At 35.2% G+C, this 15,937-nt stretch overlaps 2 protein-coding genes across 8 annotated transcripts in view; one reads left to right on the top strand and one right to left on the bottom strand.

The window, feature by feature from the left end:
* Positions 1-2,317: 2,317 nt before the first annotated feature.
* Positions 2,318-15,303, top strand: LOC110105598 (UPF0496 protein 1). 7 transcript variants are annotated; one of them, XR_002304164.2, is made up of 3 exons: positions 2,318-3,824; positions 13,972-14,069; positions 14,992-15,303. XR_002304164.2 is itself a non-coding variant. In XM_020835173.2 (2 exons), the coding sequence occupies exon 1, from the start codon at positions 2,631-2,633 to the stop codon at positions 3,804-3,806; it is 1,176 nt and encodes a 391-aa protein (XP_020690832.1). In that variant the 5' UTR covers positions 2,318-2,630; the 3' UTR covers positions 3,807-3,824; positions 14,992-15,303. The 7 variants fall into 7 exon arrangements, 2 of the variants coding, with proteins under 2 accessions (XP_020690832.1, XP_020690821.1); XR_002304163.2 differs by having other exon boundaries at positions 14,924-15,303; XR_003701947.1 differs by having other exon boundaries at positions 2,319-3,946; positions 14,924-15,281.
* The window catches only part of LOC110105612, a 15,947-nt gene continuing 6,702 nt past the window's right edge, over positions 6,693-15,937 (bottom strand). The window contains exons 3-4 of the mRNA XM_028698268.1: positions 14,982-15,048; positions 6,693-7,899 (exon numbers count right to left, since the gene is read on the bottom strand). Of these exons, the coding sequence (XP_028554101.1) occupies positions 6,693-7,899; positions 14,982-15,048 (1,274 nt within the window). The remainder of the gene's footprint in view (positions 7,900-14,981; positions 15,049-15,937) is intronic.

Raw genomic sequence — 15,937 nt, 5'->3', positions numbered from 1 at the left:
CAACCAGAAGAAAGGCCCAGGCGGCGGCAGACCAAGCCAGGCTGCGTCGCGAAGACCAGCCGTCGCGAGCTGCGATCCGTCGCGGACGAGCCGCCCAAGCAGGAACGGCGACTCCCAGCCTTCGCGGGTATGAAGCCCCCAAGCAGGACAGCGAAGCCCAGCCGACGCCGGCCGGAAGCCCTAGCGGGAGCGGCGAGCAGCAGAAGCCCTAGCGGGAGCGCGTGAAAAAAAAAATTGGAGCTTTATTGAAGTCCTTGGTCTTTATCTTTAGGGAATTTGGCCAGTAATTGTGATGATCCTTACGAACACTAAAACCAACATTATGGGTATAACTGCAGTAAACTGATGGTGGCAATGGAGTAACCTATAAAATTGTGAAATTAATTAGGGCTTTATCAATCCCCACAAATACTTAGGTTTTCTTTGATATATAAAAATTATAAAATCTTCGCTTAAAATATGTAAGTATACATGTCGAATTAAGTAATATAGTGATAGAATAGAGTATCAATCCCACAAAGAAGATGTGCTCACTTGCTATTCAGTAGTATTGTATACTAAAATTATAATAATTATTCTACTCACTTAAAATAAAAATTGTGGAGATTCAATCTCTTAAATAAAATTAGATAAAAATAATGAATACATTATATGGATATAATGTTTTTTATTGATGAATGTAAATAACATATTTTTTCTAATTAATCTCTTTTAATTGTGATGCTATTCAGAGCATATACATCCTTAGATCTCTGTCAAACTTGTAAGAACAAAGGATGTCTATCGACTTCTTACAGTTATATCATCTCATTAAGAATTTAATATATTTCATACCCTATGCCTAAGCATGACGCATACTAATTCAATATTCTTGGTTATGCTTGTTTACATCTGTATAGGCCCCACATTACATATAATTTAACTACATATATGATCACTATGTATATTAAAAGAAGATTTAGTAATATTGAAAACATCTTTTTAATTAATTAAGAAATAAGATAATTCATTAGTACTATATACGATACTTACATATCAATTCAAAATAAGATAATTTAGCAAGATATTGAGTAGAATTGAAGCAAACTCATTTTCATTGATATCATAATAGAAAAAAAAAATAATATAATAGATAGATATCACCATAAGAGTACAATGGATCTCCTCTACACTCTTTCTCTTTACGTACAATTTTGCTTACACAAACACAAGCCAGACACTCTAATGATAGAATCAAATATTTTTTCTAAATTCACTTAGTTGTCATTCTAAGTGAGTTTTTGAAAAAAAAAAAAAAAAAAACTCTAAATTAGACTAAAATTATATAAGTGACTAAACTCCATTACAAATATAACACAATGATTATTTATAGGAAAACAAGCGTTTGACAGTAGAAAGATCAGTGTCGTTGCGCCCATTAAATGAACTAATGCTGTTGTGCTATTTTTCTGGTGCCGTTGTGTGGCTTGCTGATGTGGATCAGTTACTTGGTGAATAGTCTCATCGCTTCGATGACAGATCGTGTTCCTGGGAAATCACAACTGCTATGCCGCGGTGTGCTAACGTTTGGATGCTACGGCGTCGGGAGAAATGGGTGCCAAGGCTTTATGGATTATGACACAGTGATGCTGTACAACAAAGAACTCGGCATCGCGAAAGTTAGTATTTGACCGCTGCGATGCTGCTTTGAGAAGTCGTCGTTGCAATGCTGATATTTTGGCGCTCTGGCGGTGTCTTTGATGACGCTGCGACGTTATTTATTTCTTCGACGCCGTGTTGCTATATGAAACTTAGAATTTTATGTCATTTTCCTACATAATACAATTAAAACAATACATATTCACTTATTATTTATACTTATCATAAACCTCGTATGCCTCTTTCACATCCTGGTACAAAATATGTAAAGAAAAGTAAAATTGTATTGAATATGCATGAAATACTCAACAAATACTCATCAAATATACAACAAATAAGCAACAAATACTCAATAAATACATATTAAACACTCACTAAATACTCAATAAATACTAAATAAATAATCAACAAATACTAAACCCTAAAACTCAACAGATACGTAGAAAGTAAATTCATGTTTTTTGTTTTTAAAAAGAAGCTCAAATCCTAAACTAAAGCTTAAACTTGAAAAAATTATTTAAATTATCCAGCAGAGTTGAACCGATCCGGCTGACAAAAACATAAAAAAGACTACAAATAATTAGCGTGTTAAATCCAGTCGGGAGGCAGAGCTACGCGCGGACTCCGCGCCTAATAATTTCTCCATGGTCACACAGGTTCCTTTCAGCTGAAGTCATCCTCGCCGGACTAATAAGAGAGCTTAACGAAAGCTTCCTCTCTCCTTTCCCATTGACCTCGTTTAAGTCCCATTCTAGGTTTTTCCAGACCTTTCCCTCCGGTCTTCCTCCGCTTTGACTCGATCTGAGCCTCCTAGTCGGTGAAGAAGCGAGGGAGGGGAGGAAGAGAAGGAAGCAGTGGCTTACGCTTTGATTGCTCTCCATTCCTTACCTCCCCTCTCTCCTTGTCCTTGTTATTGTCTTCTTCTACTCGTACATTTTTAAGGACGCGCAGAGATACTCAAATCACTTTACAGTTTGCCCTGTTTTTCGTCAATGGGCATCTCGTTCAGCAAGAGGCGTGCCAGCGGCGGCGGTACCAGTGGATCTGTCTCCGGCGGTAGCGACCAGTATCTGGCGGAGCTGAGCTCGTACGAGGCAGCTTGCAGGGTGGATCCGGAGATTGAGAACTTTGATGCCGGTCTCCAGCAGCGTACTAGCCGGGTTATCTCCAATCTCGCCGTTAACGTCCAGCTCCGCTCTCTTTCATTTGATACCCTTACAGAAGTTGCTGGATCCCTCTTCGACATGAACCAAGACGTCGTCCGCATCATCCTCGACTGCCAAAAGGATATCTGGAAGAACTCGGAGATCTTCCCGCTCGTTGAGGACTACTTCGAGAACAGTCTCCGTACTCTTGATTTCTTCACTACTCTTGAGAATTGTCTCAAGAAAGCTCGCCACTCTCAGCTTATTGTTCAGCTCGCCCTTAAAAGCTTCGACGAAGAACACGCTGCCGCTGCCGCGGCCGCAGCCGATGAGGAGGTCCAATCTCTAGAAGAGAACAGAAAGACGAGATACACGAAAACCCTAGAGGAGTTGAGGCATTTTAAGGCTACTGGGGATCCGTTCACTGATGAGTTTTACCAGGCATTTCAATCAGTCTACCAACAGCAATTGTCAATGCTCGAGAAGTTGCATCGTAGAAAGAACGAGCTTGACAAGAAGCTCAAATCTGTCAAAGCATGGAGAAAGGTTACGTGCGTAATCTTTGCCTCGGCTTTTGCGGCACTTCTGATCTGCTCGGTGGTGGCTGCTGTGGTGGCTGCGCCGCCTATAGCAGCGGCGTTGGCTGCTGCCTCTTCGATTCCGTTGGGATCTATGGGGAAGTGGTTTGATTCCATGTGGAAGGGCTACCAGGACGCACTTAAGGCTGAGAAGGGGCTAATTAATGCAATGCATGCAGGGACCTTTGTTGTGATTACTGATTTGGATAGCATTAGAGTTTTGGTGAACCGATTGGAAGATCATATACGATTGCTGTTTGAGAATGCTGAATTCGCATTCAAAGATGAAGAGGCTGTGAGGCTTGGTATCGAGGAGATAAGGAAGAAGATGGGAGTGTTTATGAAAACCATTGAGGATTTGGTGCAGCAGGCTGATCGGTGTAGCAGGGACATAAGGAGGGCAAAGACTGTGGTTTTGCAAAGAATTATCAAACTGCCCAAATGATGCGATGGAAGCAAATTGGTAACGATTTTTACTAGTGATGCAGTGATGCTCATGTGCATGTTTTCTTTTATATTCTACACCAGAGATACTGCTACAACTTGCCCACCGGTTTTGGAAATCAAAAGTACCAGTGAGACAAGGTGAATTGATAAATTTAAAATTAATCCAATAAGTATAATCTTGTCTAGATATCAACAAAAATATAATAAAAGCTTTCTAAAGTTAATGGCATTGAAATATTTATCCTCTAAAACTTAAGCTTAACTAGTATAAGTGTATAACAATAAATTCAAATAATAAAAGTCTATTAAATTAATTAAATAAATTATGATCTTTTTCAGCTTCCCAAGCTGTTTAAAACTTAAACCTAGAAGCTCTATATTCTAAGAGACACCAATAATAATTTTAAAATCATAAACATCGATAGGTGTGAATTTGCAAGAAACAAACTTAATAGGTGAAACTATTGGCCAAGTTATAAATAACAAGAGATCTAGAAGGCATTATGACCAATAAAATTGCATGGTAAACAATGCATGCTATCATAACAATCATAATCATTGTATCAACTTAAACACATCTTTTAGTCCAACATTTTTTTGAATGAGAATTAATTATTAATGATTTTTATGTTGTAATGCTCATATGAAAAATGACAATCATTGCTTTCGAGTAATAGATCATCTAGTTGCATTCTTCTTATTTATTCATACAAAAATGACTTATCAATCATTTGTTATTATAAATTTAATAGATAACTGATTGGTTGTAGTACTTTGAATTAGAGGAAATGTTTCGCTCACCTGGTTTAGTCTAGTGACTCTAAGAGAGTTGTTACTCTATGAACCAATTTACCTTACTAGCCACATATCAACATAAGCGTACAACAAAAAAAAAAAAAAACACAGAATAGTTAATCAAGCTTCTTACCACACTTTATATATCTTTAATCGAGCTTGTTCACGAGTCTTAATTGATGTAATTATAATTTTCCTTTAAAAAATTTCATTTATTATATAATATATATTATAATTGAATAATTTTAATATTTATTACGTTATTCGTTTCAACCCCAGTCAAACCATTGAACCTTGAACTTCTCTTTCTTTAGGTTTTGTCTGGTCCAATTTTCACAATCTTGGTTATGAACAAGTTTTTATAACAAAGATAATGTAATTGATATGCCAAATCATACTTTATGTAAACAAAGTTTATGATTTGCATAAGATGTATTTCACATTAGTTAAAGTTATGCACATATAAAATAATTTATTCCATAGCATGGTTTATTTTAAGATTAATGAATTTCTACTTTAACATATCAAAGCTAACTAAACATGATATTGTATCAATATAAGCATAAGAACCATTACAAAGGAATCAAGTATGTTCTACAATATAGATTAACATATAAATGGGGCATGCTTATAGTTTGACATGCTGAGCACGACTCTACTATATCCCACTCCAACACATGGTACTCAACAATTTCAGTGTTCCTCTAATTTACTTCATAATTAATTCCACATATTCCTTAATTATGTAGTTATTTATGCATAGAATATTATTGACCATAAGTTCATGAAATCCTCAAAAACTCATCCAAGATTCAATTATCATAGAATTCTTTTAAATACACATATGCACACACACACAAATTTATTTTAATAAACAAAAATAACTTCACATAATTCATTTTGATTAAATCTCAACAGATACGCTCCTACAATACCAAATATTTCTTATAGATGGTCTTGCACAAATCATGGAAATGGTAATATAGGGTTAAATGCCCTAAATCTCTATGTTAGCCCTTTAAAAAAATTTTAAATAAACACTAAAAATCAATCTGGGGTGGTTAATTGTTAGACTGGTCCGGCCGATCCACATTGAATCGGCCCGTGTCTACACAAGGCGGAGCATAGTTTCTTCTCCTGCTTGTTCCGCCCAAATGGTGGATCTAACAGCGTCAATTAGGAAGGATTTAGGTGGGAATTAGGAGGGAAATTTGAATATAGGGGCTGTTTAGAGATTTTCTTTTGGATTGTATGCATTAAGTAATATGTCTTCCTAGGGTAGGACATGTAGAAGTTGGCTTTATTTTGACTGTTTCTTTGCTGTTTTGGGCTCTAGCAGCGTCTAGAGAGTTGGGAGAGTCGGATCTTCTTCTTCGATTGAATATCCATTGTATCATGTGTGTTTTCTACCTACTACTATCAAGTTAATTATGTTCCCGTTTGTGTTTCTTCAAGTTCTTCCAAATTCTGGTTTCACACCTTGCTGAAATTCAAATTCAGTCAAGGTGATTTGGAGTTTGATTGAACTTTTCTATCATTAATCTCTGCTCAAAACCCCATCTAATTAATATAATTTTTAGGAGAGAAATTATATAAAGTTGAGACTAAGTTAGGGTTTTACATTAATATAGGCAAAAAAATAAGATGGAGAAGTGGCCATGCTTATGATCCTTCTATAGCCACCATCAAAGCTTGTTAGTTGCCTCATTGTCTTCCTCAATTTCTTTCTTACTGACCATCTCTGTATCGCTTGCTCTTCCCCGACTTCTATCTCTTGCTTACATTCTCTCATTGCCCTCTTTGATTTCTACACTTTCTTTATCCCGAGTCAGGATTAGTAGGCATTACCCACTGCCTTTCACAAAGTGATGTGGAGCATCAAGTTGAGATGGTCAGATTGGACCAACTTAATCCAATATTTTTTTACTAGCTTGTTATATATATTGTTATATTGATTGGGTTGGGAGCTGGCCACTCTAGGCAGACGTAAGTTCAGTTCGCACTTTTGCACAATTCCTATATTTCCTTCCCGAAGGATTATCCTATACATTTGCTCATGGAGCTTTGACAAGTGAGGCCATTTGTTTTATTAATTTCCATTCTTAACATTAATGGCTGAATTGTATGCCGATAGAGACGAGCCATTGGCGACCGTGACCGAGTCGGAGCTTGTGTAGGTCACGGGTTGATGTAGACTTGTGCTGTCGTGCGTTAAATGATTTGTCGCGCCGGTGTCGAGGATCCAGTTTTGTGGAGGCGTAGGTTGTGTGAGGAGTGCGCGCGGTGCATTTTGGATCGTTGGAGCATACTTGTAATTGCTCCGGTGCCAACAATTTAATGCAATGTGTCCAATCTTGCCACAGATTTGGCAAGTTGGTCGATTGACCTGATTGGTATTTGTTGCATCCGGCTGCTCCGATTGACGAGGGGCGGAAGATTTGTTCTTAAAGAATCGTTTCGGGGCACAGTTCTTTTGTTGATTGACGGAAGCAGCATAGAGGGCGGAGGTGGAATTGTTGAGAGATTGCTCCTTCTTGATTTCATGATTAATATGTATCTCTTCACTGCAAAGTTGAGAATAAAGCTTGTCAAGATCCGCGGGCGAGGATGAGGTACGAATTGCAGTTTTGAACGCGTTATAGGTCGTCGGAAGACCGTTCAAAATGTAAAGAACGATGTCCTCTGGATCGATTTGAGTTCCTGCTACGGCGATGTTGTCCACTAGGTTCTTGACGGTGGAGAGATACTGTTGCATGGTTTGATTGTTCATCTGGACATGATGTAGTTCATTCTTGAGTTGAATTACTCGAGAACGACATGTCGACTGAAGGCGACGTTCGAGGGTTTCCCATACTTCGTGGGCGGAGGAAGAGGTAATGACATAGGGAAGGAGGGCCGGAGAAATAGTGGAAAAGAGAGCAGAGATTAAGTTACTGTCGATAAGGCGCCAGCGAGCGTAATCTTGCGAATGTGTATCGGTGGGCGGGACGATCTTGCCAGTGAGAAAATCGGCATAGCCGTTGGCCGTGAGATTTTGATAGATTTGGATCCGCCAGATTGCATAGTTGTCCGCAGTTAGGTGATGCGGGATGAGATTCTTGAAGTTTGAGATGATGAACTTGAGAGAGGCCGGCAGGACGAGCTCTCCGTAGATGTACCGACGAATGTGGAGGTTGAAGCGGGAGGGATGGAGGAAGTCGATTCTTGTTCTCCCATTTCCCGGTGCTCTGATACCATGAAAGAGTTTGAGAGGAAGAAGAGAGACGGAGCAGAGAAGATAAAAGGAAAAAGTAATTCTGTATCATTCAAAGCACAGTTACAGAGAATATATATAGACAGAGGAAAATTACAAAAGTAAATAAGTGCCGTTGTAGTATAAGCTAACTAATGACAGCTGCTCACACTTTATACCTCCTTTTAATGCTTGAATTTTACTTATTTTTTGTGAAAATAACTACTCTGCATTATTGAGGGTCCAGTACTGCTGTCTATTCTTTCAAGAAAGAAGTGGTTGATATCTGTGTTTTGTTAGGGAAGTGTAGTAGTAAAGTGAAGGAGTTATTGGAAGAAGTGAAATTAGTTTTTTTTCCTCATATGCTATGTTGTGTATTCAATGGAGAAAAAATATGTTTGCATCAAGCACAATCAATGATCCATACGGATCATACTTCCTAATGAGTTAAGCCTAGGCCGTACTCAAGTTATTAGAACAATTGTAGCCTTATAGACTCTGGCTAACTATCCCATGATTGAGCAAAGCATGGTGACTGCATGTTAGAACCTACAATAAGTGAGTTCTTTGATGGATTTTTGTTATATCACAATTGATTATAAACTTTCCAATGGTAGCTTTGAGCGGGAGGGATATGTGGTGTGGAGGACTCTTATAAATGAAAGTTTTTATTTATTTTTGGGTATATTAGAGCATGTGGATTCAACTCTGTAGCGTATAGTTGAATGAAATGTTTATATAAATACATTAATTGTTGCTCTTATCCATTGACTTAAATCAATTGTTGCTTGACAATGAGGTATCAAGAAGAACATCTCCTCGGTGAACCTTATCCTAAACTTGGTTAAATTATTTAGATTGGTTTGATATGATGACTCCTTATTTGGGTTTAATGCTTAACTTACTAAAACTCTCTTAACTTACCAAAACTCTCTTAACCAAGTTAATATTGGGGGCTTATGAAATAATAGAGATAAGATAGAACAATTTAGATCACCGTGTGATCACCACAATATAGATTTAACTATTCTTCTTCTTTCTTATCAAATAATTATACCTTAATCGCTATTCTTCATCATGTTTATCAACCAACTGTACCTTGATCATTCTTATGGATTAAAATTTTCTCCTATGAACCCACTTATTGTAGCTACACGACTAATAGAGCATGCAAGTGGGGACGAGAATGTCTGCAATGACTTCATCATTGCTTTCTTCAAGAATCTATAGTGTTTGATACATACCAAACCAACATTAAGTTGATATTTGATCTTTACCGCTCTTTGGTTCCTAAAATAAAAAAGTGAAGCGTTTTCATTGATTTGTTATTAGAAAAACTTTGGTTTTACTTGCAAGGAGATTTGGGTGAACGCATAAATTCTAGTGAATAGTGGATTCTTGTTCCACACATACTTGTGTGCTTATTTTAGCATCTTGTTAGCGGATCATTTCCTCTACTCCTTAGAATGCCGACTATTCTTGAACTATATAAATCTTGAATTTTTCATTTAGTTCGATCTTAATAAGCATATTTAGATTAACAATTTATGTTTGAAAATTTTAAGTGTTGTGTGATTTTTCTTCTCTAATGTTAGATCTGCATTAGTAATCATAGCCCTTAAGAAAAACAACTTCAATTAGCCTCTTGATAATTTATTAATAAAAATGAATGAATTGATGTTGTAGAGTACAACAACAACAACAAGCCTTTATCCCACTACGTGGGGTCGACTACATGAATTCTTTTTCTCCATTGTGCCCTGTTAAGAGACAAATTCTCATTTAAATCGCTCTGTTAAGGGTCAAATTCTCATTTAAATCTAATAAAGAAAGGTCATTTCTAATGGTTTATATCCACCTTTATTAATTTAAGTCAAATCTAATACATCTACTTTCCTAACCGGGTCATCAGAAGGCCGCCGTTTTATGTGACCAAATCATCTAAGGCGACTCTCTCTAATCTTATCTTCCATTGGAGCTACTCCAAGTCTCCAACCTTTTCACGTATATGCTCATTTCGTATCCCGTCTTTAAGAGTAAAGCCACTCATCCACGTGAGCATCCTCATCTCTGCAACACTTAATATTATACTTCTCTTTTAATGACCAACATTCTGCACCATAAAGCATTTCAGAGTATATAAAAAAAAAACTTATATTTCTTTTGAAAGTTGCTCATATTCTTTGAATATCTAAGACTTGAAGATCCAAAATGGGGTTTCGAAGTTAATCTAATTTTATCTCTGTTTGTCTATTTGAACAAAGCACCGACCCCAATGAGATAACCTCTCTTCTAGTTACTAAATTATTCAATTAGGCTCAGTGTTTCCAATTAATCCAGAACTTCTTACATCAAACAAGATGAATTTTAAGATTAAACTTTATTCTATGATATTATCATAGGATTCCTATTTTTCTATTTTAAAACAAGCCTCCAAGAAGGCTTAGTTGGTCTTTGATCTATATTTCAATTTTTTCCACTTTTTGTATGTTGTGAAAAATATCTCGATCAATTCCAAAAAATGGTTCCATAAATTGATAGAATAAGAAGTACAAGTTATTTACATTATGGAAGAAAGTATGTAAATATTATTTCCTAGTTTGATAAGAATTATTCCTCTCTTTTATTTTTTCAAATCAACTACATTTAGATGGATTCTAACATCAGATTTTTTTATTTTAGTTATGATCATGAATTGAATTATTGAATAAAAAAGGAGTTTAGAAATAAGAAAACATATCAATTAAAATAAGAAAAATCAATGGTCATTATTTTCATGATTAACCTAGTTATAAAATTCATACATTTTTTAAAAATTTTAATTCTCAATTCATGTTACAAGAATTCTTAATAACAACAATGACAATAAGCTTTTATCTCACTATGTGAGGTTGCTACATAAATCAACTTTTTTTATTATGTTCTATTAAGAGTAAAATTGCCATTTAAATCAATAAAAATGTCATTTTTAATATTTTATAACCAACTCTTTTTAGGTCTACCTCTATATTTTTTAACATAGACCGGCTCTAATACATCTACTCTCCCAACTAGATCATCATAAGGTTAACGTTTTATGTGACCAAATCATCAAAGGAAGCTCTCTTTAGTGTTATCTGCCACTGGAGCTACTCCAGCCTTTTCACTTATATACTCGTGTCACATTTTGTTTAAGTGTAAAGCCATTCATCCACTTGAGCATCCGCATCTCAACAACATTTAATATGCTCCAATTTTAATGGCCACCACTCTGCATCATAAAGAACTATAGATCTCACCATCCTTTTATAAAATTTTCACTTGAGTTTGAGGGATATTCTATCACACAACAGGCCCGATGCATTCCTCCATTTCAACCATCTAACTTGAATTCTACTGATAATATCGCCTTCTATTTCACTATTGCTTTGAAAAATAAACTCGAGATATCAAAAATGTGTACTCATTTTAATGATTTGGTCATCTAATTTCACATTTCCACCACTAGATCCATTATCATTAAAATTATTTTTCATGTATTTAGTTTTAACTCTACTCAAATGAAAACTTTTAGACTCTAAAGTTGATCTCCATAATTCTAGTTTTTCTTTAACTATGTCTCTAGTTTTATCAAGAAAAAGAATATCATCAACAAAAAGCGTACAACAAGGTACATCCTATTGAGAATGTTTTGAAAGAACACCCATGACTAAATTAAAAAGATATTAGCTTAAAGCTGATCCTTGATGTAATCTAATTGGAATAGGAAAATACTTGGTCAAACCATCTTGTGTTTGAACACAAGTACAAGTAACAACTCTTATATACATATCTTTAATGGTTTTATTATAACTATGTTGCACCGATACACCTATTTATGAAGGTGTGTTATATCATATACGTGTTGGAAACGGATACGCGTCGGATACCACATAGCCGTATCCAATTAAAATACTATTTAATTTCAAAAGGACACGCATATCAGATACACGTGTATTGCGTGTCCGTTGTAAAATGAAAAAAACCCGAAAAAAAGACGCATTGTATTTTATTCCGCGGCCAAGTTTCATCCTCATCTTGTTGTGAAAGAAATTGGAGCATATGCTCTTTCATCCAATCAATGAAGAGAAATAAACTTATTTCACAACGGGCTGAAGATTTAGTTTATGTGCATATAAACCTTTGACTTCTAACAAGGAAAACTCCAACTTATATGAAAGGAGATAACAAGATGTGGGATATTGCTGGAGATGGATTTGAGTCTCTTGATGATATTGAAATGTTATAAATTGCTAATCTTTCACTTGATGAGCCTGAATTGAAAGCTATGATATTTATTGAAGATGATATAGAAGTTCAAAGACAAACCACTGAAGAAGCTAATCCTATCATTCCTTCTATTAAATAGTTGAAATTTCATATGCTAGACAATTAATGTCTATGTTTTTTGTTCTTGGTTAATGCTTACTTTTATTTTGATATTATAAGCTACAAGGCTACAAATGATGTTGTTTTTATTTTTTTTGCCATTTCAAATATCATGCTTTGATTGCTTTCTTAATTTTTATGTATGATTTATAAATTATAATGTCGTTTCTGCGCCGTACCCATATCATGTATTTTAAGAATTGACGTGTTCTGTATCCGTATCGTGTTGTATCCGTGTCGCTGTATCCGTATCGGTGCAACATAAATTATAAGCATTGTTAACTCCTTTCTGTTCTAGAACTCTTCAGAGTAATTCTTTTGGAACTTTATCATATGTTTTCTCTAAATTACTAAATATCATATGTAGATCCTCCTTACACTCTCTATACTTCTCCATCAAACCTCTCAACAAATGTATAACTTTCATAATGGACCTACTCAGTATAAATCCAAATTGATTTTGAATAATATTAGTATCACGTCGTAACCTATGCTTAATTACTTTCTCCCATAATTTTAATATATGACACATTAACTGAATTTCTCAATAATTTGTACATTTTGCCCACTATTTTTATTCTTGAAAATAGAAACCAATACACTTTTTCTTCACTCTTTCTTCTTAGTCAAACCAATTTTGTACTATTTTGACTCTCCAAGAACATATTTTGCAACATTATTAATATCACTAATTACTTTTTCTCACATAACACTAAGATTCTCATGAACAATCCTAATCTTAAGATCTTAAATTTAATCTCAAAAATATTTTTATTTGCCTTCTTTAAAAACCCCAATCTAATTTTAGGATAATGATAAAAGAATTTCTCAATGAAAATAAAATGAACATAACTAGGATTCTCAATGCAGCACAATTCATGATTACTGATTAGATTATGTTGCGGATTGTCATTTAAAGGTGATATCCTAGCTTATCCTTGCTTAGTTTTCACCACAATTCAATGAAGCTCTAGTGTTTCACTCAAGGGGGTCTCTTAATGCGAAGAGGAATTTGAAGGGGAAGACAAGAGAATTGATATACATAATGATTTGTGGAAGAATATCTATTATTTGTTTACATGAAATAAAACAGAAATATTGTGCAACGTGTTTACTTGCTATTGCTGCTACGTAATCTCTCTTTCAAATGATTTCAACAATTGGATAAGTTGATTCGAGATTATGAGGCTGTTGATTTAGCCTGGGGAAGGTATCTATAAATAGCATTTGAAGCAAGTATCTTCAAATGATTTGAAGCATGCTAACATTGTTATATAGGTATTTTTATTGTTTAATATTTGATGTAATTGTGCAGCTGCTTCTACTTCGTATTTTACTTATTATTTTGAATTAAAGTATTTCTTGGAGAAATCTTTTGATGCCCAGCTTTGCAATTATCTTCTCCTTAATTCTGTTTGTTTTCCTCCCTTCGATGACTAATTTCGACTTCTTATGCAACCGCTAAGGTTTCGTTTGGGACGGCTTTTTTACTGCTTCTCAAAGCAACTTTGTAGTGCAAAAATTTTAAATTTTGCATTACAAAGTTGTTTTAAGAAACAGTAAGAAAGCCACCCAAACGAAGCCTACATTGAGCTTAGTTGTGGAATTAAGATTTGAAAGCAGGAGACGAAACAAAAAGATTATGATGCCATCATGTCTATGGTGTATTTACATTTTAATCAATTGTATCATGTGAAAACATCTTTGCTAAGGGGTGAAATTTTTGTAGGGCATATGTTGTAATATATAATATAAAAGGCTGTTTGGCCCAAATTTTGGTTGGAGTAGGACCATCTCAATCCCCTCTAACATGGGAGCTCTTGAATGGTACAGTTTTTTACATTTTGTGCCATTTAACTTTGCACTTATTGAAAATGTTTTGTTAATTTTTGGAGTCTATTTTTGGCTCTAGGAAGGAAAAAGTGTTGCATAAACTTAGTCCCTATTCGGCTGCGAGTCGAGCCCTAGAAAAGGAGAAATTATTCTGTGCGGTCATCGGACGGCGTCCAAAGACGAATCAGGATGCGCCATGTCATTTTTTTTGCTGTGTACCGGGTGACGTGGCGCATCCCGATTCACCTCTGGACCGTCCAGTAATCGCACAGAATAATTTCTCAAGCATCCATAACCAGGTATCTTTTCATTAAGGATGTTTTGAGATTTCACTTATTTTTGACTAAACTTTTCTTTATAGAATGGAGGTGCCATTTTTATGCCCTATTTTAGACAATTAGGCTTGTTAAAAATCTCCGCAATATAATCATAGTGAAATTTATAACAAAAGTAATGCGGTGTAACCATCATCGAGTGAAATCTCAACCATTTTTATGCTGTATTTTAGACATTCAGATTGTTAAATCTCCGCACTAAAATCATAGTGAAATTTACAACAACAATCATGCAATGTAGCCATCATTAAGTGAGCATGTAAATTTTTTATTTTTCATTTTATGTGATGATCTTCGTTCTACGTTCTTATTTCAAAAATTTTTGCTCCAGTGATTGTATTAAGGCTTCTTTTGGGACAGCTTTCTTATTTTTTTCTAAAGTAATAATTTTGAACATAATTTTTATATTAAAGAACTGCTTTAAAAAGTAGCAAGAAAGTCGTTTGAAACGTAGCATGAGTTTTGCCCATTTGCCATCATGTTTACCATCTATACTTTTTCATTTATCTGCAGCTTCTCACTTTCTTACATCCAACATCAAGAATTTCCACTTCCAACAATTTCTTTCAACTTATTAACAGTAAAGCAGAGATGGTGACCAACCACAAGCACAGCAATTTCCTTCAGCCAGTCAAGGCCTGTGAGCATAACAAAGCAGCAGGCATGAAAATGTTAGTCTTCTCCATCCATGATGATTAACATCTGAACTTCACTACTTACCACTACCAAACTGATCTTCTGTGGTTAACATTTACTGCATTTCTGCCACTTTGTATCCTCTTCAATATCTTAGTTATTTAGTTTATCACAATAACTCTTTTTTATCAAGAGATCTCTAATTAAACAGTAATTAAGCAGACATTTGATTATATGATTACCTATCTATGATTTCATATCACAAGCTTCAGTTGGCTCAAAATAATCAGTAATTCAAATTGTACTATTCATTATATAGTGATTTGAAGGTAGATTGTTGTAAATTATTTTACTTTGGTTTTATAGCTGCTCAGATTAATAGTTATATTGATTTCATTGCAATATGAAGGTTATCGAACACAGTTCATCTTGATTTGTTGGTTGAGAGCATTGGTTATCAACCAAGAGGTCTTCGATTTGAGTCTTATGTATGTGCTGTGTATATGTGAGTTTGACTTAATTGGCCCAAGACTATCTCCAACTGAACTGCATACCACCGTATGTAATCGGTCATTCGGTCCATTCGAACTCCAAATTGCAGGTCAAAGTTGGTAGGTGAACAATGCGATGCCAATATTGGCGTCTGATTATTCACCTATGCCAAAAAATTTGGCCACGGGATTTGCCGAAGAAGTGCGCGAAAGAGGAGAAAATGGTTATCTTTGCAGGAAGCACGATAAAGAAAAGAAAAAATGTCGTTCGATTGGAGATGAATTACCACATTTTGAAATTTTGCTATATTTTGGAATGAAAAATGAGTTTTTCTGTTGGAGATGTCACTCTCCAAAAAATGAAGGGCAATTTTTAAGACTAAGCATGATTAAAGTCTTA

The sequence above is a fragment of the Dendrobium catenatum genome, unplaced genomic scaffold, assembly GCF_001605985.2.
Source record: "Dendrobium catenatum unplaced genomic scaffold, ASM160598v2 fragScaff_scaffold_1061, whole genome shotgun sequence".
Taxonomy (NCBI): domain Eukaryota; kingdom Viridiplantae; phylum Streptophyta; class Magnoliopsida; order Asparagales; family Orchidaceae; genus Dendrobium; species Dendrobium catenatum.
The sequence above is the reverse complement of the archived record's forward strand: the minus strand, read 5'-3'. Positions and strand labels throughout refer to the sequence as shown.